The sequence below is a fragment of the Spermophilus citellus genome (genome assembly GCF_964194105.1).
Source record: "Spermophilus citellus genome assembly, chromosome: 2".
Lineage (NCBI taxonomy): Eukaryota > Metazoa > Chordata > Mammalia > Rodentia > Sciuridae > Spermophilus > Spermophilus citellus.
In genome coordinates, this window is record NC_138183.1 from 19,517,093 (window position 1) to 19,541,963 (window position 24,871).

General features: G+C 47.6%; 1 protein-coding gene across 7 annotated transcripts in view; it reads left to right on the forward strand.

Moving 5' to 3' along the window:
• TNC (tenascin C) overlaps positions 1-24,871 on the forward strand; it is an 83,987-nt gene that overhangs the window by 57,329 nt on the left and 1,787 nt on the right. For 3 of the 7 annotated variants that reach the window (XM_081276122.1, XM_081276116.1, XM_081276119.1), the window contains 12 exons: positions 1,321-1,593; positions 3,144-3,416; positions 8,361-8,483; positions 9,505-9,648; positions 11,727-11,846; positions 13,386-13,529; positions 14,261-14,391; positions 17,481-17,613; positions 18,987-19,138; positions 19,915-20,011; positions 20,914-21,075; positions 23,101-23,264. In XM_081276122.1, the coding sequence (XP_081132248.1) occupies positions 1,321-1,593; positions 3,144-3,416; positions 8,361-8,483; positions 9,505-9,648; positions 11,727-11,846; positions 13,386-13,529; positions 14,261-14,391; positions 17,481-17,613; positions 18,987-19,138; positions 19,915-20,011; positions 20,914-21,075; positions 23,101-23,264 (1,916 nt within the window). The remainder of the gene's footprint in view (positions 1-1,320; positions 1,594-3,143; positions 3,417-8,360; positions 8,484-9,504; positions 9,649-11,726; positions 11,847-13,385; positions 13,530-14,260; positions 14,392-17,480; positions 17,614-18,986; positions 19,139-19,914; positions 20,012-20,913; positions 21,076-23,100; positions 23,265-24,871) is intronic. The other 4 variants (XM_081276117.1, XM_081276118.1, XM_081276120.1 and 1 more) reach the window with 2 other exon arrangements.

Below are 24,871 nucleotides of genomic sequence, written 5' to 3' on the forward strand. Positions count from 1 at the left end.
TTTCTTTTTAAGCACTTTTTTTTTTTTAACATTACATCGATTAGACTGTCAGCATTAGCGCAAGGTCATTTATCTCTTTGAAAGTTTCCATTTAGCCACAGTGGACAAGAAAGATCTAAACTAGGTGCACTAAAGCAGCCTTGGCTGTGGGATTCCCATCCCTTTCCCCCTCTGCTCCGAGATCAATATGCTCAGCATTACACAGTGCTGCTTACTGCAGAGGAGGCGCTGGCCTTCCTAGTGGTCCTCCTGTGCTTCAGGACTTGCCAGCACTAGGGCAGAGGTTGGGGGCAGGAGTACTCATTAGACAGCAGCCTGAGCAGGTGGAAAGAATATAGAACTGGGGGTCAGCAGACCCTGCTGGAACCCCGCTTACCACCTTGTGGATGTGTGATCTGGAGAAAGTGATAGCCTTTCCCTTTCCTTAGGTGTCCTGGAGATTGAGGGGTAAGGTGGCAATGTGTCTACCTTACAATATCACTGGGACAGATAGGATAATGAATGTGAAACCCCCTCAGCTGAGAAGTATCCATAGAAATTTAGCTGAGACAAGCTCACCCTTTGTATCACCCTTGTGTATGAAAAGACCCCTGGGCAGCTGAGAACTAGGAGCACCTGGGGCACAGATGTTTGGTGAAGGAATGAACAAAGGATGGTAAAACTTGTTGAAGGTCCAGATATGTCCTTGTTTTCTAACTCTACCCAAGAAAATAAGCAGCAAGAGAATTAGCAGATCTTGGGATTTCTTATTGGACCAAAACTTCAATTTGTTAATTTTGACACATTTAAAAAAAATAGCTGATGAGGATGTGTCTCTGATTGGCCTAATTGATCTGATTCAAAATGTGAATTCGAAGTAAAATAGAAACCTACGAAGTAAAAGAGGATCATACTTTAAAAAAGAAAGCAGAAAAAAGTTAATTGGCTTCAAAATCAGAAACAGCAGGAGATAATGGGGTCCTAACCCAACACAGACATCCTGTTTGAATAGACAGAAACGCGTGGTCTTTGGAATCAGACTAGGCTGGAAACCTGCTCTATCACATAATAGCTTGTGACTTTGAGCAAGTCATTCGTCTGTTTTGAAACTCAGTTTTCCCACCTGTGAGCTGGGAGTGATACCCACCTAATAGACTTGCTAAGAGCATCCTACTAGGTAACACTCTCTGGCCCCGGGAAGCTCTTCCTGGACATTTGTTTTCTGAGCGTGTAACACAGTGAGTGACGGAGCGGGTGTCTCTGGTGTGCGTGGAAACCTGTGCTCTCCCGGCAGAGTCCCCGCCGCTAACCTGAGTTGTTTTCACCCCTCCCTTCTTTCAGAGGCCTTGCCCCTTCTGGAAAACCTAACCATTTCCGACATTAATCCCTACGGGTTCACAGTTTCCTGGATGGCATCGGAGCATGCCTTTGACAGCTTTCTAGTCACGGTGGTGGATTCTGGGAAGCTTCTGGACCCCCAGGAATTCACACTTTCAGGAACCCAGAGGAAGCTGGAGCTTAGAGGCCTCATAACTGGCATTGGCTATGAGGTTATGGTCTCTGGCTTCACCCAAGGGCACCAAACCAAGCCCCTGAGGGCTGAGATCACTACAGGTATTTCAACTCAAGTGAGCCATTCTCTCCTCTCCATGGCCCCCCGTGTCATCTGTCTACAGCGTCACCGTGGTTTTAACCTCCTTGTCCATATTCCCGTCTTAATCCACAGATGTGGCCTGTTCTTTCGTGTCCTCCCACACCTCCCCTTGTCTTACACATCTAATGAGCACTCCTCATTCCCATCCCAGAACGAGAAGGTGGAAATCTTCCCTCTTGGTGTCCCCAGTCCCTTAGCCCGGTCTTGTGTGTGCTTACTCTGTATCAAGCTCCCTATGATCATCCTGGCTGGTCCCCAGTTACATTTCCGCCTTCTCAAAGAAAAAAATATACCAGTGAGTATATTTTAAAAACATATTCAAAACCTTGACCATCTCGAAGTCTTAACTGTGATCTAACCAACTCACCTAGTAGGTCTCGTCATTGGAAAACTAAATCGGAACTTATCACATGGGTAAATGCTAACATCAGAAAGGTTTTTAACACAGAACTAAATCCATGATTTCTTCAAAATTTAAAATTCCTAGAGAAGTATAGCATTAACAATTTTAACAGTCAAAAACCTATATGTTTCTCACAGTCTATTTCTAGAGATTAGTAGTAGCTCCATAGACCATTCGAAGGTCCTGCTTGGTGAAGGAATTGCATGTTCAAATAAGTTTGGAAGCACTGAGTTCAAGTCAAACAGGAGCCTTGCCCACAAGGCTTTGTGGAATAGCCTATGGTATATTTCCCAGCGGGCTGTATTTCCCAAACTTCTTTGACAAATGAATATCTTTTAAGGAAGAGGATCAAATAGGCATAATTGGATTTTAGCACACTTTGGGAAACCCAGCTCCAAATTTGATCCTGAGTGTTTTCTAGTGAAGGCAATCCAAGATGAACCCCTGGGTCCAAACAATATATCTCAAGAGGTTCTAAGCCTCAGTTCTACAATCTGAACGCTTATATGATGGTTCCAATAGCAAGAAAGAACAGAAGTCAAACAAACAAGAAAATCAAGAGTAGGAGCCTTCTTTAGTAAATCAGTCGGCTCCAAGAATAGAGCATAAAAAGACCCAAGCATTTAAAAAACCATTTTGTTTGGGCTCAAGGGAAGTGTATCAGAGTCATCCTGGGCAGCTCTACAGATGGTTAATGCTGGTTTATTTGTCTTTTCAAAAAGAAAAGAGAAAGGTCTCATAGCAGATGGGCACTCAGCCACTGGAAGACGGAGAGCGAACATAAACAAGTACTGGCTCTGAACTTATTTAGTAATGCACGGGAGGGGCCGGAGCCGAGTCCAGATGTGGGTTTATAGACGTGCTTTCAGACAGAACTCACACATGCGAGCATCTGCCTGGCTTGTTCTGACCGCGTGCGCTCCAGCCCTCCCCTCTCCCAGCCCTACTAGACTCGTTAATGTCGGATGATTTTATTTTCTGTATCTCAGGACACTTCTATGTCTGAAAGTCGGGGCGCACTGTCTATTGATACCCCTGCAGGAGAAGAGATGGCTGCTAAATGATGTTCTCTTTCCTCCTTCTTCCACTTTTTTTCTCCCCCTCTAGAAGCTGAACCAGAAGTTGACAACCTTCTGGTTTCAGATGCCACCCCAGACGGTTTCCGTCTGTCCTGGACAGCTGACGAAGGGATTTTCGACAGTTTTGTTCTCAGAATCAGAGATACCAAAAAGCAATCTGAGCCGCAGGAAATAATCCTCCTTGCCCATGAACGTACCAGGGACATAACAAATCTCAGAGAGGCCACTGAATACGAAATTGAACTCTATGGAATAAGCAATGGAAGGCGTTCCCAGCCAGTCAGTGCCATAGCAACAACAGGTACTGTAAACACGCAGGAGAGAACAGAGGAGTCACCGTGGGGGCTCTCCTTCTCCAGGGCTGAGTAATTACAGGAGCTTTGGACACACACAAGCTCCTTCAAGTGTGAACTGAGTCTTTACAGCACAATGCCATTTACCTAATAGGGTTGTGAGGACTCCGTGAGATAATTCATGTAAAGTCCAAAGCAGAGAGCCTGGCACACCCAGGGCTGGGGAAAGACAGCTGTCATATTGTCTCCAATGCAGCATCTGCAGTTGCAATTATCACATCTTTCAGGTTGCAGATACTCTGCCTTCTGCCTGTTACCTTGTTGTATTGTATCCAGGCATACAATTCCTTGTTCTTTGGTCCAACATTTGATTTGCACTAGGTGTTCAATTTGCACTAGGTGGGGAACAATGGAGAAGTGGCACCTCTTCCTGTGAGGCTTCATATTTATAAAATGTTGCCCGTGAGTAATTAGTACCAGGCTCAGCAAGGAAGGGGGCAGGAGCTGGATTCATTTCATGAAGTGCTATTCAATTCTTTTAGCAACTCTAAAAGCCATTGAGAGGGGGAAATGAAACCCTTTCCCACGTAAGCCTTGTCAAGGAGGGAAAAAAAAGCTTAATAACATGACTCTTGATAATAATACTATGACTCTTTAGAAGGAAAAGGAAGACCTACAGAAGGTGGGCTGAATTCTTTCAGGAAACAGGGAGATGCAGAAACAGTATCCCCAGGGACAGCTGCTTCAATGAGTAGCCAGAGGAAAGACTCACAGAGAAAGTAAATGAGCCCTGAGAAATGGCACAGCTCAGCGCCTTTTTTGGGTGCATGAAGAATATGAGGCTCAGAAAGGTGAAGCCATCTGCCCAAGGTCACACAGCTAGATTTGGAGTAGAACCCCAACCACCAGCTTCTTTTAGTACTGTTAGCTAAGTAACAGAGATTGGAGCACAGATAACCAATGAATATACATACTTGTCCTCTCTGAGAGGCACAGAGCCTGGCACGAGCCCAAAGGGACTTCTCCTGGGTAAAGCTGGTTATTTTGTTATGTCAAGTTTCAAGATCTAATAAACTACCACAAACTACTAAGGGAAATCAGGATCAGTACTCACAGACATGCTGGGGTCCAGGCAGCCAGCTAGTGACAGGAAAACCCTGCTCCTTGTGCACGCGAGGCCCCCAACCCCTGCAGGTCTGAGTCGCCCCTCCCCGTGACTGCCTTTAAAATGGCTCCAGATCAGAGACAGAGCCTGATTTTTGACCTTGGTTTATAAACACAGCTCTTCAAAGTTTACTTCTGATCTCTGATTTTGTTTTGCTGATTTTTCTTTTCTAGAAGCCCTGCGATGAGAGAGGGGGAGAGAATGAATAATCATGAGCTGCTTTTTTTTTTTTTTTTTTTTTTTTTTTAAAGAACAAAGAGAAGCAGAGTCTGCTCTGCTATTCTAGAAGGAAAGATTTCCCTCTCTGGGGCTTTGGCATTCACAGCCAAAGAGGAGAAAGAGAGAGGAAAAAAAAAAAGCCACGTATGTGCCCACGTATGCCCGCATACCCATACTCTGGGGATGGGAGAAGGCAGAGGAGGCTCTGTCCAAAGGCAACCTTTGTTGCCAATTTCTTGGCCTTCTGGAAATATATAAATGGAAAAAAATTGACATAAATTTAATATTTTTACCCTTTTTAAGGAGCACAATGTTTAACACATTTCCACCTTTCCATGCTTTGCCCCAGGTATTTCTCACTTATTAATAGATCTCAGGGGTAAGCCCATCCATGTTATTTATTCATCCATCCCCTACTGATGGACACTTACATTATTACTTTTGTCACCTCTTCTTTCTCTCTGTCCCTGCACTTACAATGGCTTCTCTTCCCCTCTGTGGTCGGAGCCACTTCCTTACAACAATCTGGGCCCCCCTTTAAAGAGAAACTTCTTTCTCCTCCAGGAAGTTTAGTGCCAACATGACTCGATGCACCATCTTCAGGGCCCCAAGAATGGGCAGAGAGCATGAAGAAATCCCAGAAACTGATTAAGAGGACTTCACTGTGTTGTTCTGGAGGTTCCTCAGGTCTACCAACGGTGCCTGAGGACCCAAAAATGTTTATCTACCCCAACCCCACTCATGTCCACAGACACACGTTCGTGTGACCCTCCTCCAGTCCCTGTGTCAATAGGGTATCAATACGCTTTCTCTCAGCCCCCAGAACGTGCCCCCATACCCACCCTGCTCTACTTTTCCAACCAGCAACCTCACAGCTCCCCAGCTCCTTACAGCTCAGCTGAACTTAAAGCCACACATCACCAAGGAGCCGTGACATTGTCCCTGGGGCTGGGTCAGCAGGTCTGAAACACCTGCTTGGCCCTTTATCCCCAGCCTCCCTGCCTCTGACTCACACCTCCACCAGGAGGGTAAAGATGATCACTACTAATTTCAGTGCATTAACTTCATGCCAGGTGCAGCCAGACACTTCACTGAGTCTCCACAACACACATAGATCAAGAGAGTGTGTCATATTCCACCCCTTTTCACAGATGTAAAAACTGAGACCCAGGGGCCTAAGGCATTAATAGGTAGTAAGGCCAGAGTGGAATTCAAAACCCAGTTAGTCCAGCTCCAAAATCCTAGCTCTTAAACCATACCTCCTCAAGCAGCTGTTCCCCTAATGTAGCACAGGGCCTAATGCATATTATGTGTTCAAGAAAACTATGTTGAAAAGTCAGGCACAGAGGTGAATGCCTGTAATCCCATTGACTCAGGAGGCTGAGACAAGAGGATTGCAAGTTCAAGGCCAGCCTCAGCAACTTAATGAGATTCTAAGCAATTCAGCAAGAATTTCTATCAAAATAAAAAATAAAAGGGGCTGAGAATGTAGTTCAGTAGTAAATTACCTTTAGGTTCAATGCCCTGTACCCCCAAAAAATGTTGAAAGGGGAAAAAATTTTTAATTGATTGTTTTTTGCCATGTAACAGAAGACACTTGCCATAGATTCGGGAGGCAAATTTTTATTTGGCAGATAGGAATCCTTTCAACCTCCTGGGAAGTTTTTAGCAATTCCACATATTTCCCTAATGGAAGTTTAAAAATAACTGATTCCCCTTGGAAATACAGACAAGAAGCATCACCTGAGTCTCCCCGACTTTTCAGTAGACGTGATTCAGCTGCTCTGTGTCCAGACACATGCGAAGGGGCTGGAGGCTTTGGGGCCCTACTCATGCAGAATAACAAATAGTCTTCAACTCCTAGGACGTTCTGTGATCCACAAATAGTACGTCATTGACCCTGGAATCCCACCATGATTGGGTCCTTCTTTCAGGTTATGCATAGTATCTCCCTGCCACAGCTCTTAGTGATGACACCCCACAGTGTGTGATAGATGAAGCCACTAATTCTTATGGCGTGTAAGACACAAGTGCCATCTTACCAATGATAAAGCTAGAGTCTAGAGAAGAAAGTTTTGGCTCTCAGACCCAAGTTCTAAAATATGCCATCATTTACCCCAGAAAGGTTTTCATCCAGAGCAGAGGTCAGAGTGAACTTGACTGGCCGAAGGGGGTTGTCTGGATCCCATTTTGTATGCCTCGCCAGGGTTCTCTCTCGGTGGGACCCATCTAGGTCTTTCCTGGGGGATATGTTAGAATCCATTATGGCTTGCAGCAGAGTCACATGGGAAAGATAATGGGATGCCGTGCTAGGGTTTACGTCCATTATCTCTGCTAATCCTCACAGCATTCCTGTGGGTGAGTGTCACTTCCCCCACTGGACGTGTGAGGCAACTGACGATCCCAGAAGGTGAGGGACATGCCCCAGGTCGCCCAGCCTCCCAGAGGTATTTGGATAATCAAGATCTTGCAGGCTCCTGGGGCCCTGTGGTTTCTAAAACTTGATACGGATAGAGCAAAAGCCCAGGCAACCATGCAGTTTGTTCCCAGAAGAAAACAGGAGGAGGAGAGACATGTCTTAGATGACAGAAGAAGACAGGAATGGGCAGAAACTTTTTTCAGAACTGTCCCTGATGTCTGGGGGCTGCAGAACTTAATGATCAGCATGGCTTGAAGAAAGGAATGAGGTGTCCTGGGCTCCCCGGAGCCTGGGAATTGTTTCCTGAAATCTCTGGCCAGGCATGGGAAGTTCAAGTGGGCATAACCCTGAGCCAGAAATCACAAAAAATCCAAAGGAAACTGGGTTTGTTGGGGAGACATTTGGGGAACCGGAGCCTCCTCTGGGCCTGGCTTTCCCCACACGTACACCCAGTGCCCAGCGGGTGTTTGTTTTGGTGATGACCCGAGGTTGTTCCCCTGGCTCTAGACCTCCCTCCAGTTCTAGAAGTGGGTTTGTCAAGGTCAGTTTCCATGTGACTATTATTTCTAAGATCTCGGACTGTACTTGACTTGGCCACAAAGTCCTGTGATCCAGAAATGTCCCTCAGAGGATATTGGTTGAAAAATGGAGCTTTACTTCGGTCCTCTGTGTAATCGCTACCGCCGCACCATCTTCTCAGGGTTTCTAGATGAGGGTGAAGCCTCGTATCAGTTGCAACAAAGTGTACACAGGTCAAGCCTTGGCATTATTTAGTAAAAGGAAGTAGAAAGCAAAGATTTGAAAAACAACAACAACAACAACAAAAAGCTAAAAATCAAACCAAAGGGGGAACATATTACAATCTTTTAAGTCACTCTCCACTTCCTTGGAAGACACTAGAGATGGTAACTGTCCCTGTGAATCAAAACTGCACCACGGCCCTGGGCCCTGCACCTGGAACAAAAGGACCACTCTTTCTATCAGTCACAGCTTGATCACAGGTCACCTGCCCTCCACCCTAAAGGCGTGGCTCCAATGGAAACCTAGACTCTAGACACTAAGTCTTCCTAGATCCAGAATCCAGGACCAAACATCGTGGGCAAGATCACTAACTGTTTCTGGGTTTCTCCTGTGTTTTCTTCTTGACAGCCATGGGTTCTCCAAAGGAGCTCATCTTCTCAGACATCACTGAAAACTCGGCCACTGTCAGCTGGACAGCACCCACTGCCCAGGTGGAGAGCTTCCGGATGACCTATGTGCCCATGACAGGAGGTAGGGGACTCAGAGAGGGGAAGGGCCGCAGGAGCCTGGAGGCTGGGGTGGGAGAGTGAGAGACCCTAAAAATTCCCATCCCCCAAACATTATAAAAAAAAAGAATCCTTCCTTTATTTTTGAGACCATCTTTTGTGAAGTCCTACAAAATCCTGGGAGGGGGATCATTTTATGAAGATCCTCTCCAGCCTTGAAATTCTAAAGTATCCTAAGAAATCCATTCTCAGTATTGTTTGAACACAAGGACTTTTTCTCTGTGAGCAACTCTTCTGACAGGCTGGCTTGGATATGTGTTGAGATTTTGTCCTTGGGTGCCAAAATCTGTCTGTCTCAGTATAGGACGGGGAGTTGTGGCTTGGCAGAGTTGCAAGTTCCAGTTCAGAACGTGGATTTTAATAAAGACCTCAGTGAAGTCTGTAGTGAGCTCTCTGGTCCTGGAGGTGTATAAAGAGGGGATAGTCAGTCACAGGAGAGTCATAGCATCTCCATGGGGAGTTTGACCAGCCCTGAAATTCTAAACTAGACAAATTCTGAACTTGGTAATAAATACAAGAGCACAGGCTTGACTGTGACCATCTTTACATCATCAATAGCATGTCTACTAACAAGGGAGTCTCCATAATGCTACTTAACCCAAGAGAATGGGTTAAGGAGTTCAGATGGACATTACAGAGTGAGCTTTCCATATGCCTTGTGGGAAAAAAATAAAGGAAATAAAATTTATGCCACATGCCAGCTCTCTATGGAGCAGAAATTTGCCATTTTTAGTACATTGTGACTTCATGTTTTTCCCCCCTCCTGGCTTGGTTTTTGGCATAGTGCGCCCATGGAAAAAGCAGGATACAAAAAGTGAGGCCTTTCCCCCACTCCCTTGTGCCAGAGAGTGGGAGAAAATGAAGAAGAAAATGGTATTAGATAAAGACAGAATTTCACTTCCCAGTGGGACAGCCGTTCTCCAGGCAACCGTGAGTGCCAGTCCCTGAGGCTCACTGTTCCTGGTCTTGCTCCACCCGTGGTCCAGGTACACCCTCCATGGTCACTGTGGATGGAACCCAGACCCAGACCAGGCTGGTGAAGCTCATTCCCGGGGTGGAGTACCTGGTCAGCATCGTCTCCATGAAGGGCTTTGAGGAGAGCGAACCTGTCTCAGGGTCGCTCACCACAGGTATGCTGGGCGTGGGCTTTCCTTCTCCGGGGCTCTCTTGGCTGTGCTCCTTTCTCTCTTGCCTTTAGCATTTGGGGCTCAGGACTCAGCAGCTGTGGGAGGTTTATTTATGAAACCCTAGTGGGAAGTGAACTGGGCTTGGAGTTCCAAAAGTCTCATCTGGGGCCCACCTCTGGCCTCTCCTGAGTTGGGTAACCTTAGACGCATCCTTGACCTTCTCAGGCCCCTGTTTCCTCAACTGTTGTAGAAGAAGATGCCCAACTCTGGGGGTCATAGTGAGCTGGCTTGAAATCCCACTTCTGTCATTTACTGGCTACATGAGTTAGTTTCTCTGAGGTCCCGTGCCCTCTCTCTACTACTGCTTCCTCCTTCCTCAGATGAGGATGGAGACTTCAGGACACGGACTTCAGCAAAGACCACAGTGAAGTCTGTCTTAGGTCTATAAGGACCTGCAGGTGTGAGCGATTGCAAGGTCACTCGCCCTCTCCCTCCTTCCCCTGCCTGTTGCCATGGTGACAGCCCTCTGAGCAAGTGCCTCACACAAAAACAAACTGGTGACAGTCATCAGGTAGCCACCCTCTCTTTTGGCAGCTCCAGAATTCTGGAAACTGCTGCTAACCCCTTTATATTTAATGCACTCAGCCATTTTCATCCCCACTTCACAGAGGAGATGTGGGGAAGGTACCAAGCCACAAAACCAGTAAACATTGAAACCAAATTCGAACCTAGGTCATTCAGATGACAAACCCTGTATTATAAAATAAAGGCTTATTTTCCTATGAAAACCTGAGTTACAGCTGTAAAGGGGAGACGTAATGAATGGCATTGAAGGAGAATGAAGTGGAAAAATCTCTCTTCCGACAGCCATGTGTCTAAACAATTTATCCTTTGAGATATGAGCAATTATCCCGCCCAATCCACTAAGGGATCCAAAGAATGGGCCTTGTAGGAAATTTTAAAAATATCCTAATTGCCTAAAAGAGTTGATGATATGCAATTAAAACGTCCCATCTGAAACCAAAGTCCTGTCCGCCCTGCTGCACGGGCCTTTATTTTCCCAAAGAAATCCTGCTTTCACGGATCGTTCCTAGCAACAGATCGCACAAAAGCTGGGTGTGTTTCCTCCAGAGGCCCCTGTGGTCATCACCAGTCTGAGGAGACTGTGTACACCACCGTGACACAGGAAGGAACCAGGAGTGGACAAGGCGGGCTCCCAGATAACTCTGCCACCTCCAGTCATGTCATCCCTTGAGGCTCAGGTGCCTCCTCTGTAAAATGGGCACATGGGAGCTGCCCTTGTCCCCTCTGGGGGCAGGGCAATGGAGTATGAAGAGCAAGAGAGAGAGGGAAACAGGAAGGGATGTTGGGTAGGGAGAGTGGTCAGTTAGAAGAGGCCCTTTGAACATCCTTTCTCAGGACAAGTTATTTGAAAGCCGTACCTAATTTAACAGATTAATAATAATCACCATTGCCAAGGCTTCTTTAGCCCATCGTCTGGTTGACCCTAGAGCAGCCCCACCTTTGACAGCTGAAGAAAGTGAGGTCTGGTCCAGGGAAATGACCTTCCAAGGGCACAGAGGCACCAGGCAAAGAAGCCACAATAGAACCTGAGACCAGCAACCTCCAAGGCCTGGTTCAGTATTACCTAGAAGCCCTGTCACCAGAGATGGCACTCAAAGCCCCGACAGGCCCCAGACAGTGTCCACCAGGCAGTCTTCTATAGGTTCCTTTCCTGGGAAAAGGGGTGTGAACTCTGATCACGATCCCTGTCGCCCATTCAGCACTTTTCAATTTACCTTTCCACCCATAATATGTGAAAATCAAAGTAACACTGAGGAAAGGCCAGCCAGAATTATTATCCCCAGTTCACAGGTCAGGAAACTGAGGCCCTGGGTAACAGAGCCAACAGGGGAGGAGTCTCAGGTCAGCCTGGTGCCAGCTCAGGACTCTGAACTGGTCCTGCATCTGTCACTGTGACTAATGCCAGGAGTCCTTAAGCAGAGCGGACGGCAGAGCAGCTGGGTTCTGATATCTTCCCCAGCGTGACCGGCACCTCCTCCTCCATCTTTCTTTTGCAGCTCTGGATGGTCCATCTGGCCTGGTGACAGCCAACATCACCGACTCAGAAGCCTTGGCCATGTGGCAGCCGGCCATTGCCACTGTGGACAGTTATGTCATCTCTTACACAGGGGAAAGAGGTAAGTGCTTGTCCAGGCCCATCCTCACACCGAGAGTGTCTGTCTTGCTCCAAACTTCCCATTCTGTCACTCCATGCCACATTGGGTGCAGAATGACAAAAATGCATGGGTAGACTGGAAAGGTCAGCAATGTCCCCGTGGTCCTTAGCTGCAATCTCAAGAGGGTCCGGCAGATCCATTCCCAGCCTCTGCCTGTTTGCCTCGCCCCTTCCTCCTCTGCTGCTGGAGTCTCTGCCTCTCAGTGTGAGATAGACACCCCCTCATCCTCTGCAAAGCAAGAGCCCAAAATTTAAAACATTAAGCAGACCATATCAGGTGGCACCCAGGTAGGCTTCTCAGAGGCCACAGGAAGGACCAATGGAAGCAAATTTTATTTAAAAATCTGAAATTATTTTTCCTTGTTTTTGCAACCACCTACATTAATTTACCCAATTGTCAGATTAAACACATGCTTAAGGCACCAGTGAACCGTGGCCACCAAAAAGTCAAATATAATTGAGAAAGAGGAGGAAGAGAGTTCCAATGAGCCTATCCACAATCTTGTAATGATCTATTGTAGAAAGAATTCTGCTATTTCAATTTCCAAGTCATTGTAACTTTCCTATTGTATGGTTTGTTCTTGTTCTGCTTTTAGCGACAGTCAGAGGCGGCACCATAACCTGTGCCTGGGGCCATTTCGAGTTTTCACTGGGCCCTGGCACCAACCTAAGAGACTTCTTTGTGAGGACAGAGCTTAGGCAGGGCAAGAGGGGGGAAATTAGGGTCTATTCTTGTTATGCTTTAATTCTTATTTCTTGTGAGCAAACTCCTCCAAGACAGGGAAGATGTGTTGTCTCACTTAAAATAAATAAGAAGACAGATCACAGGAATCATGGAAAATAGGGATCTGGGAGTAACAGAGGTCCTTGGCCAGAGGGGAAGGAGACTTGGATCATGAGTTAAGGTCACCATCTTGTCCCACTTTGCCAGGGACTTTCTCGGTTTCAGCCTGAAATTTCTACACCTGGGAAATCCCTGAGTCCTTGGCGAACCAGGATAGCTGGTCACCTGTGATTAGGCAGGGAACGTGGTTTGGTTCCAACCATTGGTCAGAATAAGCCAGTGGGCCTGAGAGATGGTAGGTAACCAGGCTCTGGTGTCTATGATTAGTGTGATCCTTCAACCTTAAGGATTTTGTGATCCTTGATGATAAAATATTTGGTAACTTATAATAGGATATGTGAGTAAATGAAAAAGAGAAAGAACAGGCAATGGACAAGCTAACATTGGATCGTCCATCAGCTTGGGGACATTGCTGGTAACTGTCCTGTAGCTTGCTCCTGTGTCTCGGTCACAGAGATGTTCCCCTTCCTCCAATGTGATAAACCTTTCCTAGAAAGAGAGAGGAGAGGAAGGAGTCATTTCAGGAATCGAACTAGCTTTTCTGCAGGGTTACAGCAGCTTTCTGTGTTAGAAGGAGGTGGGTGAGCTGTTTGCCAAGTTCAAGGATGACCCAGACAGCAAGAGGTAAATGCCTTGGTTTATGTATTTCATGTTCAGTGCCAGAAATTACACGCACGGTGTCCGGGAACACGGTAGAATATGCGCTGACCGACCTTGAACCTGCCACAGAATACACACTGAGAATCTTTGCGGAGAAAGGGCCCCAGAAGAGCTCCGCCCTCACTGCCAAGTTCACCACAGGTACCAAGACACCCAGAGCTGGAAACTCCCCATTTGAGCTGCCCAACCACAGCCCGCATCTTGAGCGGCAGCCCCTGGCCAACTCTTCCTCCTTAAGTCAGGCCCTTGCAATGTGATGACATCAGCCCCCGTTAAATCTACGCCGTGCCCATTCAGTCAAGACCCAAAGAAACACTCCATTTCCTTTTGAACTGAAGTGACCTGGTTCTCCCCACAAATGAGGAAAAGATTTTTAAGAGGAGGGCTTTTAAAGTGGAAAAACAGTTCCCACTGGCCCTAAATCCAGCATTTAATGAGCCATGTTGCCGGCAGGGAAGTATTTTGAAAGAGAAAGATTTTTTAGGCAAGTTTTCTTAGATGTGCGCTGGGTTTTCATGCATTGAGATCTTTTTGCAAACTTCAGCAGTTGGGGAAATTGAGAAAGTGTTCCCTCTGTCAGGGTGGATACTGGTATCAGCATTCTTTTGGCCTCTTATTTACAAACAAGAGGTCTGTAATGGTCTCCACAGCTGTATCTTCTCCCCAAATCCATCCCACGCCAACAGAGACCATGCTGGCCCCATGGAAACCCGGCCCTTAGGATGAGATGAACAGTAGAGAATTCTCTTTGGAGATCACGTGGGTCAACCTCCTCATCTTAAGACACCAGTCAGTGTCAGGGGAAGGACCTGAGCCCAGCCCTTTGATGCTCTGTGTCCTACACTGACTGACTTGTCCATTTTTTCCTCCAGACATTGATTCTCCAAGAGATCTGACTGCCACTGAGGTTCAGTCAGAAACTGCCCTCCTCACCTGGCGACCTCCCCGAGCATCGGTCACTGGTTACCTCCTTGTCTATGAATCCGTGGATGGTACAGTCAAGGTATCTTCCAGTATATATGCAGCTCCCCACTGCTGGGTGACACATGTGCATGATTCCCAAGGTCGGGAAGAATCACCTAACACTGCAACAGGGAGCTTAGAAAAAGAAAAAAATATATAAGCAGGGACTGGTTGCTGTGTCAGTCCTTCTGAGTGAGACTCTCCCAGCCTTCTCATCCACACCAGCCCCCAGTTCTTAAGGCCAGCCAAGATCAAGTGCCACTCTTTACAAGATGTGAGGGCATTTTAGGGGCTGAACTATTGGCCCATTAACATTTTATTGAGACCAAGAGACTCTTCTGCATTCTTGCCATATATATCATCTCCCAGATGGTATCATTCCATTAACTATTGCAGCCTATCTCCCTCAGTCCTTGTGTCACCGTTAATACACCCATTGTTTATTATTGTAATATTTACACCCATTGCCCATACTATTCACATGCTCTCTCTGTGAACTTTTTTATTTTACATTTTAGTTGGACCTTTAGACAAGTGAAGGAGATTTTCCCAACTTTACCTTCCAAACTTGTTATGGAAGTTTTCATTTTGATGATCCTACTTGGTATTTCTGAGATCTTTCCTTATTCTCTGCACATTCACCTTGTTCTAGCATTTTTGTTTCGGTTTCATGCATCATCTTCTCCTCAAGTCTAAAATATATGTCATTTTGCAACATCATGGCATTTCTTCCAAACTTTTTTTTCCCTCGTGTTCTGGTTGCTGTTTGGGTTCATTTTATTTGGGTCTCCCTCTTTCATATGGAAGACTACCACCCAATGTCTGTTGATCTTGTTGGTTCATTTATTCAAGAGTCAAGAATAAAATGCTCCTGGGGATTGACAACAGCACCAGCAGGGCTTATCAACTTGGGGCTCATGTAGAAAGATTGGGCAAGTGCCTAGCAGTTTTACTGGGGGGCCCTGGAAAGCCTGGGCTCTCACTGTGTGCAAAGCTTCCCTTCAGCTTACATTTCCAGTGTAGCAGTTTACCTCCTCAGCAGCTGAGCCTGGTGGATTTGAATCCAGAGTCTTCCCCTCTGGCTCAGCCTGTCCAGAGAGTGAACCCCAACTTTCCATCTGGACTAGGAGTGGTTGAGAGGATCTGAGGACTTAAACATTTCTTACTCAAAGCTTTTAAACAAACCAAAGATTGCCTCCAAAGGTATCTTTGCTTTGTACACATTCATCGTGAACTTGCTGGACTTGGTGACATGTGTGGCCAGTGGTCAGTGGCTCTGCCCACTCTAGTTCATTAGCTCCCGTTGTCCCCATTCTGCCCTGTTTGTGGTCTCTCTGTCACCCACTTCCTATCTACCAAGATTCTGCTGACATGATTTGTCTATTGTGCTCTCCCTTCTCATCTCCCTTGTCTAAGTGGATTTATACCTTATATTGCTTTACTCTCATAGTGAGCATCAGAAGGAAATAGAGGTAAACAGGTTATAGACAATCTGTCAGATTTAGGCAGAAGAAGTCACATGACCCTCGTTCCTGGCCCTTCCTGGATGTGGTATGTAAGGAACTGATTGCATGAACAGAGAGAGACCCTTTATCTTCTCTGATACCATTATTCATATCTGTAAAATGGGTTCTAAGGTTCCCTCTCAGTCATTCATCCTAGGACTGTTTACTTGAACCACGAATCCCATTTCAGACTACCCTGACTGCCTAGAAGATAAGTTCACACAGCAGCTTAGAGAGCTGGCAGGTAATTGTATCCCCAAGGACTGCCATGAGCCCAGCTTTGCACCCGACAGTTGATCCCTCCCCAGGGATGAGACCTGAGGCTCACACAAAGGTCCCTGGATGACTGGTATTAAATGAGCTCTCACCCTGGTTTGCCTTCCTGCATGCCCAACCCCAGCTTTATATGTTTCACTCCAGAAAATCAACCCAGGTCCCTGGTTAGAGTGCAGCTAGACCAGGATGCAAGATCATCCTCTGCCACTTACACCTCAAAACTCAGTTTCCCTTTGGAAGAAATCAGGATAGCAAGCTTTTCCAGTTCCAGACCCACTACTGCCTAAACTCAGCCAGCCATGTACAGAGGTTGTAGAGAGCAATGTTGTCGTGCTCAGTTTACAAGGATGTCAGCTGAATTTCAATCTCAAGCACCAAAGTCGTCTACTAAAAAGGAACTGGAAGCTAGCGAGAGGACTTGGAAACACAAGAACTCTCCTGCAAACTGAAGCCAGTCACCTCTGCTAGACACCAGTAGATAGAGTGGACTGCACACTGTCTCTCCTGGATACCTCTGTTCTAGAAGAGACACACTGGGTCAGGTCCAGCCTGCACATGCCCCACCACTGAGCCATTATAACATTATAATCATCTCCTGACCCAAGATGTCCCCAGCCTGACAATGACTGTACATCAGAACCTCCTGGGGAGCTTTCTGACTATGTACCTAGCCAGGCCCCAATCCTCTCCTCTCCCTCTCCCTCTCCCTCTCCCTCTCCCTCTCCCTCTCCCCCTCCCTCTCCCCCTCCCCCTCCCCCTCCCCCTCCCCCTCTCCCTCTCCCTCTCCTTCTCTCTCTCTCTCACACAAGTAGTCTGGGATGGAACCCAGGTACCAGGCTGTCTTAAAGCTTCTCAGAAGGCTGTGATAGAGCCACAATGAGGGACCACTGACCTAACTGGTCTCAAAACTCCTGCCCTTGTGTAATTCATCCAGCCATAGACAAGCTTCTTAAAACACAACTGGGTTCCTGTAATTTAGTCATTCAAAAACTTTCAGACCTCTCCATTCCTTAAGCTACAAATTCTATAACTTGACATTTAAGGTCCTTCATGGTCTGATCTTTGCCCACCTTTTCCATTGTTCTCCCAGGAAACCAACTACAGTTTCAGTAGTTGCCTCCTCCTATCACTAGAACTTATTCTGCCTTTCTTGGCCCCAGGGCCTTTTCTTATGCTGTGTTGTCCCTAATTCTGAGACTTCAGCTGTGTACGTGAAGCCTGGCATAGAATGGGCTTTAGTGGGTTATTGCTGAATGAATAAAAATATACACAAGAATGAATGGATGCATCCATTACCTCCTGAAAGTATCTGTGAGCAAACTGCTGTGTATTTTTCCCCTGCCCTTAGGAAGTCATTGTGGGCCCCGACACCACCTCCTACAGCCTGGCAGACCTGAGCCCATCCACCCACTACACAGCCAGGATCCAGGCGTTGAATGGGCCGCTGAGGAGCAAGCTCATCCAGACCATCTTCACCACAAGTAAGGGGACCAGGGAGCAACCAGGAATTGGGATGTGACTTTGTGAGGCTCAATCGACCCTCCACTTCCTTTGCATTTTTCACACAAATCTACCTCTACTTAGAAATATGTGGGTGCAGGAGGTCATAGGCATCCCAATGAAAGGAAAGGAGAGCTGAAGGTAAGCACACCTAGATTCTGTCACGGCTCTGTGTGCTGTTGAATCTGAGCAAGACCTCAGTGAGGTGCATTCAAAATCACAAATGGTCTTCCCAGCCATCGAGCTCTGTAGGCCAGGATTATGGTGCCCAATTATCTGACGGGAAATGGAGGCTCCCAGAGACTAACTGGCCTGTTCTAGGCTAGCCTGGGAGTTAGCGTCCGAGTGGGCTCAGGTTCTCCGGGGCCAGGGAGCCTCTCCCCACACCTCCCGCTGGGCATCTTCTGCAGATGGTAGATGAAGAGCCGGTTCTGTTGGTAAATGAGACGTGGCATCCATTCTTGACGAAGGGAACAGCTGACCTCTGGAGCTGCCTCCTGCCCTTCCACCCCCTTCCCTAGTCATTCTGCAGTACTCTGCCGAGGAAGGTGCCTCCTCTTTGCCAGATCTTAGGCCAGGTTCTGGGAACACAAAGCTATGAGTGAACCTGGAAGACGCTCTCAGGCCGAGGCTGTGGAATAAATGACAAAATACCATATGCTGCACCTCGGGCGAAGGGAGAGCACAGTGAGGAGGTGGTCCAGTCAGAAGAATGAATTGCTGTGACCCTAAGAACAGCCCCAAGATGGTCCATGTCTCTCCAGTTTTGAATTTTTTGTGTCATGTAATTACACTTGAAAATCCCCCCAGGAATTCTTCTTTTACCCAAGATTCCCAGGCTCTGAATCATTAAATGTCTTTTCTAGCATCATATAGCAAGTGAGTGGCAGGTTCAGGACTAGGGCCCTCGTCTCAGAATCCCCTGAAGAAGCAGAGACATGTCCACACTGCACACTGACTTGTATTTGTCTGGGGAACTCCAAGCTCCAAAGCTTTTATGAGATTTCTAAGCCTCCTGTGCCCTAACAGAACACTGCACGCTACAGGGGACCATAGGTGCTGGAAACCCAACCTTCCCAGACAGCACCTGGGTGTTCCCCAGCTCCTGGATACCCCAGGTAGGCCAGGTTAACCTCACATGTGTCCCTGGTAGCAGCTCCTCTCCTACCATTGATAGTTTCTGTCAGCATGAGGAACGGAGGCGGCCCCTCACATCCATAATCCCTCACCTCCCAGCTCCCATGCAAAATAGACTTTATCTCCATCCTGCACATGACAGAGCTACGGTTCAGCGCGGTTTTATTGCTTTCTCCTTATCCTACTCTGAGAGTCGCTCTTTCACCTTACCCCACAGTTGGACTCCTGTACCCGTTCCCCAGGGACTGCTCCCAAGCCATGCTGAATGGAGACACGACCTCCGGCCTCTACACCATTTATCTCAATGGTGACAAGGCCCAGGCACTGGAAGTCTTCTGTGACATGACCTCTGATGGGGGCGGATGGATCGTGAGTGTCACGGTGGCTCCAGAGTCCTGGGACATGGGCTGGGGGCACAGCAGATGAAGAGGGTGCCATGTCCTCCTCCCCGGGCACCCTCACACCCAGGCCCATGATGTTTGGCAAGATGGTGTCCGTCACATGGAGCACTCCTGCATTGTCTCTTTAAACTGATGGAAAGAGGCTGGGCATAAAAAATAACATGGGAAAAGATTTTCTTACTATTTATCTCATCTGAGACAACTCTGTAACATGTAAGTGACAGTGATCATCAGACCTAGAAGTTACATTATTTAGTACCACCCAAGCACTTGCTATCTTCCAGGCACTAGACGGAGCCTGACGGGAATTATTTCAGCCCCATTACCATCTGAGCTGGGTAGTTTATGTTTTGTTTTGTTTTTTGTTTGTTTTTTAATTAATAAACTGCATTTTCAGAGAAGTTTTAGGTTCACAGCAAAATATATCAGAGAGTTTTCCTATAACCCCTGCACCTACCCAATCTCCCCTGTCACCAACATCCCACACCAGAGTGGTGCATCTGTGGGAGCAGGAGAAGCTCCATTGATATGTCACTGTCAACCAAAGCAGGGCTGAATTTCCAGTCCCTCTTTCTCAGGTGAGAACAGAAGGCTCAGAGAGGGGAGGCAACCTGCCCAAAGTCACATGACAGATTAGCCATAGACAGAGCAGGGGACGGGTGCTGCCTTTCCACAGCCTGCTGTTCCTCCCTCCCAGAGAGAGGCGCTCTCTTCTGCATGCAGATCCGTTGATTCTGTTTGCAGGTGTTCCTGAGACGCAAAAATGGACGGGAGGACTTTTATCGAAACTGGAAGGCCTATGCTGAAGGATTCGGGGACCACAGAGAAGAATTCTGGCTGGGTAATGCAGTGCTGCATGCTTGCATTCAGAATGCCCATTTCTGCCCTCCATGTCTTTTGTCCTAACCCACAGTGACTAGAGTGGGAGGGGATAGACTAGAGGGGGAGGGGCTCTGGTGGTAGGAGCTCTGGCAGTGGACTCGGAGTATCAAATTCCCAATGGGAGAGACTATTCAAGTGCTCTGGGTCACTAAAAATCATCATCATCATCATCATCATCATCATATGGAGGGAAAGCCAACACCAGGCCTAAACCTGTCACTGAGTAGATCATTAACTGCTCCCCTCCTGTGCTCCTGTCGCTGAGCTGGGTTCCTCATAACTGTAAGCTCACCCTCAGAACACCCATGCCAAGTGCTAAATTCCATCTTGCACATGGAAAACAGATCCTCAGAAAGCTTGGAGGGCTTGCCCATGATAATCTAGCCAACCTGCAATGTGAAGTCTCCCAGGCCAGCCCCACAACACCATCCCTCCATCCCTCCATCCCTCCATCCTCCATCCATCTATCCCTCTGCCAGCCAGCCATGCCATTCACACTAGCCACCAACCTGCCGGCACAGAGCATCGTTCTATGCACCGTTGCCTGAGCCTGCGGATGTCCATCCTGGTGTCATCCGTTGCCTTACATTTGCAAGGAGCTGTAGAATTTTAAGAGCACTGTCACTGCTTTATCACTTTTAGTCTTCACAATACGCTAGGTGGTTGGAGGGCAAAGATGTCAACCTGATTTTACCTGAGGCTTACAAACATGTTTTACCTGGCATCATACCAGCAAGGAGGAGAGCGGTCTGTGACATGCACCGCTTTCAAGTACACCCTGCTGCTGCCCCCACAGGAAAGAATAGAAATGATGGCCTGGGTCACTTGGGCTTATTCGTAACCCTTACCTATCATCCACAGGGCTGGATAACCTGAGCAAAATCACAGCCCAAGGGCAGTATGAGTTGCGGGTGGACCTGCAAGACCATGGGGAGACAGCCTTCGCCGTCTACGACAAGTTCAGCGTGGGAGACGCCAAGACGCGCTACAGGCTGAAGGTGGAGGGGTACAGCGGAACAGCAGGTACAAGGCCACCTCACTTAGAGCCTACGAGCCTTCAGAAACCCTCATGGTGCTTCTGACTAATTCCTCTACTCATTCTTCCCTCACTCCTTCCTATATGAATGCATGCATTTATTGAACTAGCAAATACTTGATTACCCACCAGAGGCTGATGAAAAACTCTAGTTGGAAAGGGTTAGGTAGATATTTGAGTTGCTGAGACATGGAGTAAGTTGTGCATTGGACAATCAGGATTGATTTCTAACAATTCAAAACATGTTTCTTATCCATCTTTAGATGTCAGTTATAGACTGATTTTTTAAAAAATAGTCTCTCAGAGGCCTTAATCTTCATCTGATCCAGAGCTTTCCTACTCTGGGCATCAGAGCCCCTATGGATCATGCCAATGTGTCTGATGCTGAAACAGGAGGTCTGGGTGGGGCTGAGAGTCTGCACTTCTCACAAGATCCCTAGAGAAGCCGATGTTGCTGGTGCTTCTGGTCTGTGGGCTACACTGAGTAGCAAGCAGTCCACCCGTCACCTAAATGCTTACATCTCTTCTAAGGCATCCCTGTCACATGCCATCCAGCCTCAGCCTGCATGCTCCCCACCTCTCAAATGGCCTGTTCGTTCCTGCTCTTGTTCATAAACCTAGTTCTCATTTTGAAGTCTTCTTTGACTTAAAATGAATTTTGTGCATTTTCCTGGCTCCACATTAGAGGAGAACTAAATAAGGAAACACCAAGTACCGAGGCCTCCCGATAGTATCTTCTTGGGTAGACATTCCTTCTGCATTACCCCCATTTAATCCTCCCAAAAACCTTTCAGGAAGATGTTGTAAAGGTGAGGAAACAGGCTCAGAAAGGCCCAGTGATTTGCCCCAGGTGAGACCATTTATGGAAGGTGGATGGGGGTGGCTGCAGGGGACTGTGGCCCAGGGTCTTCTTGGTGACAAGAAGGGATCAGGGTGAGAGTGCAGACCACCCTGTGCAAGCTGTGCCCACTTTGGGTGGCCTTCTTTTCTGTTTGTGAAAACAGAAGACACAGATGCTATGGCACGTTTCCAACCCATCTGAGCCCCAAAAGAAAACATCCGGAAAGAGGGAAGTTGCCAAAAGCCAGGCTTCAATCTAAGGGGGCACAAAGCTCTTTTGAGATGGCAGTTGGGTGGCAATGAGGAGAGATGGCCAGGGGTGAAAATTGTTTTATCTCTTGCATGCCTCAAAGAATTCTGACATTTTATTCTCTGGCAATAACTACCTCCCTGGTTGAAGTGGCTTCGGGCAAGAAGGACACTGTTATATGGCAAGAACATCCCCCAAGCAGGAGTGTGGCCTCTGTCCGTCTTCTCTTTGTATTTCTAGGGAGCAGATGCACACATTTTCCTTCCCTCTCCTGAGTGAAATAGAATCATATGAAAATGGGCTACTGGTCTATTAAACATTTTTAAATAACTACATGATTAATACAGAGGCTATTTGACAATATCTAATATCCAAAGGGATGAATTGTAATTATGGCTATAAATGCTTGTATGTGGGGAAAACACATTATTATTATGTACAGATTTCTCGGCATACTCTCTGAGCTATCTTATGTACAGGGAATACAGAAAAATCATAAAATAACATCAAGCCTTGCACCTTCTTGCACCTGCTGTCCCTGTTGGTGCCTCTCCCTATCCGCTGTCACGACAGTGCCATGAGGTAGATGGAATCTGTGTGCTGGTCCCATTTCATACATGAGAAAGCCGAGGGACAGCAAAAGGCTTTATTTGTGCAAGGTCACAGGGAGAGATGAAAGAGGACTCCAGGCTGGACCCCTCCAAGCCCCCTGCAGCCCTCTTTCTACCACATTGTGTCTCTTCAATCAGAAGTGGGTCCCCGGGGTAACACTCAGGGGCCATGCATTCCCACCTTCCCAGGGGCTGAGGTTTAAGGCCACCCTACCCCAGACCTTCTGAGGGTCACCTCTGAGTCTGCGCTTCACAGCAGAAGGGAAACGCCGGCCGGCATTCCTCAGGGGCCTATTCTTCCTCCCGCTCAGGTGACTCCATGGCCTATCACAACGGCAGATCCTTCTCCACCTTTGACAAGGACACAGACTCGGCCATCACCAACTGTGCCCTGTCCTACAAAGGGGCTTTCTGGTATAAGAACTGTCACCGTGTCAACCTGATGGGAAGATATGGGGACAATAACCACAGTCAGGTGAGTGGACTGCAGAGCTGTCAGGGCCCGGGAGGGACACAGCACAGGTCAGGCCCTCCGTCCTGGCTGGGACCAGGGGTCACAGCCTCAAAGACACGACCACATGCTTTCTGCTTGTCCCCAACACAGTAAGAGATCTCAGTGACATAGCCGGCCAGCTCAATAGAACCTGCACATAAGCCCCTGAAGATCCCAAGCAGAACCACTGGTCAGACGAGTCTCAAACTTAGAAAGGTCTCCTCTGACACCACCTCTGTCTAAACCCCAAAAGTAAAGCCAATGAAAGTGAAGACGATCTAGGTGAAGCAGGGTGACACAGATCCTGCAGAGCCCATCCCAGAGTCACCTTCAGAACCTCAGGGACACCTTGGGGTGAAGTCACAGCCTTTGAGTCCTTGTACTTTATGAAGGAACCAAGACCCCAAGAAAGGTGGCTTTCCCAAAATCATGGAATGGAAATGATCCAAGTCTCCCCACTTCCAGCCCCTAGCTTTCCCCCTACACCACACACAGCTCTAGCACGACTTCTGCAATCACAGGAACAGGTCTTTGAGATCCCCTTTAGAAACAGGTGAGCAAAACCCAATTCAGGCATCTCCCTTCCCGGGGCCCTGCCTACACCAGCATGCACCTGAAAAGGGAACACCTCGCAACACCACCTTCTTCATCAAGACCAGCCCCTGCCCTGGCCCCTTCTCCGGGGCTGGCCCCACCCCAGGGAGGAGAGATGGGTGCTCTTGTCTCATAGTCCACACTGATCCCTGGCAACCAGGATTCCCACCAGGTCTGCTCTGGGATCTCAGGGGCTTTGCAGAAATGCAGTGATCCGAATGTCACAGCACAACCCCAGGGATCAGAGTCGACGATCCCAGGTGGGATGCGACATCTAGCTTTTTCTTATTTGTACTTTAGTTCTTGATTGGTTCCTGACATGCATCATGGATTGTGGGGTATTCCGCTCCATGACCAGTGATTTTGGTGCCTGTCTTTGGGCCTCAGTTGACTGCTCACAAGTGACACCTGTGACCTTACGTGTAGATCTTACCTTGACATAATTTCTGGCACTTTTCTAAGCACTCTCACCTTCTCTATCTCATGGGCTTTTCTACTTGACACTCTCCAAAGGAATCAGGATGAGATTTTTTTCATGCCTGTGTCAGGAGGAAGGTGAGTTCGAAGGACACCTCTTAACACTGGGTTCTTTCCATCTCATCCTATGGTGCCTCAGTGCCACTTGCTCTAAGCATTCTCCTCTCGCTTTTGTCACCAGGGCCCCTAATGCCAGGGTGATACAAAGTCCTGAAAACAAAACAGACAAAAAAATGCTACATGTCAGAAAAGAAAACTTCCTCTATCATCCCATTTCGCAAGGTTAGAAGAGGTGACAGGAGGACACAAAGGTCACAGAGAGCTGAGTCCCAGCTCTGGCTGCTGTGTTTCCCTGTGAGCTTTCTTTCCCTCTTTGGGTTCGGTCTCCACCACAACCCCAGGAGGACCTGGCTTCCAGCCCTGAACTTCTATCAGAGGAAAGAACAAGGGCAGAGGAGGGCAGCCGATGGACCAGGCTGTCAGGCTGCAGTGCCCCTGGGTACCTGAGCCATTCCTGC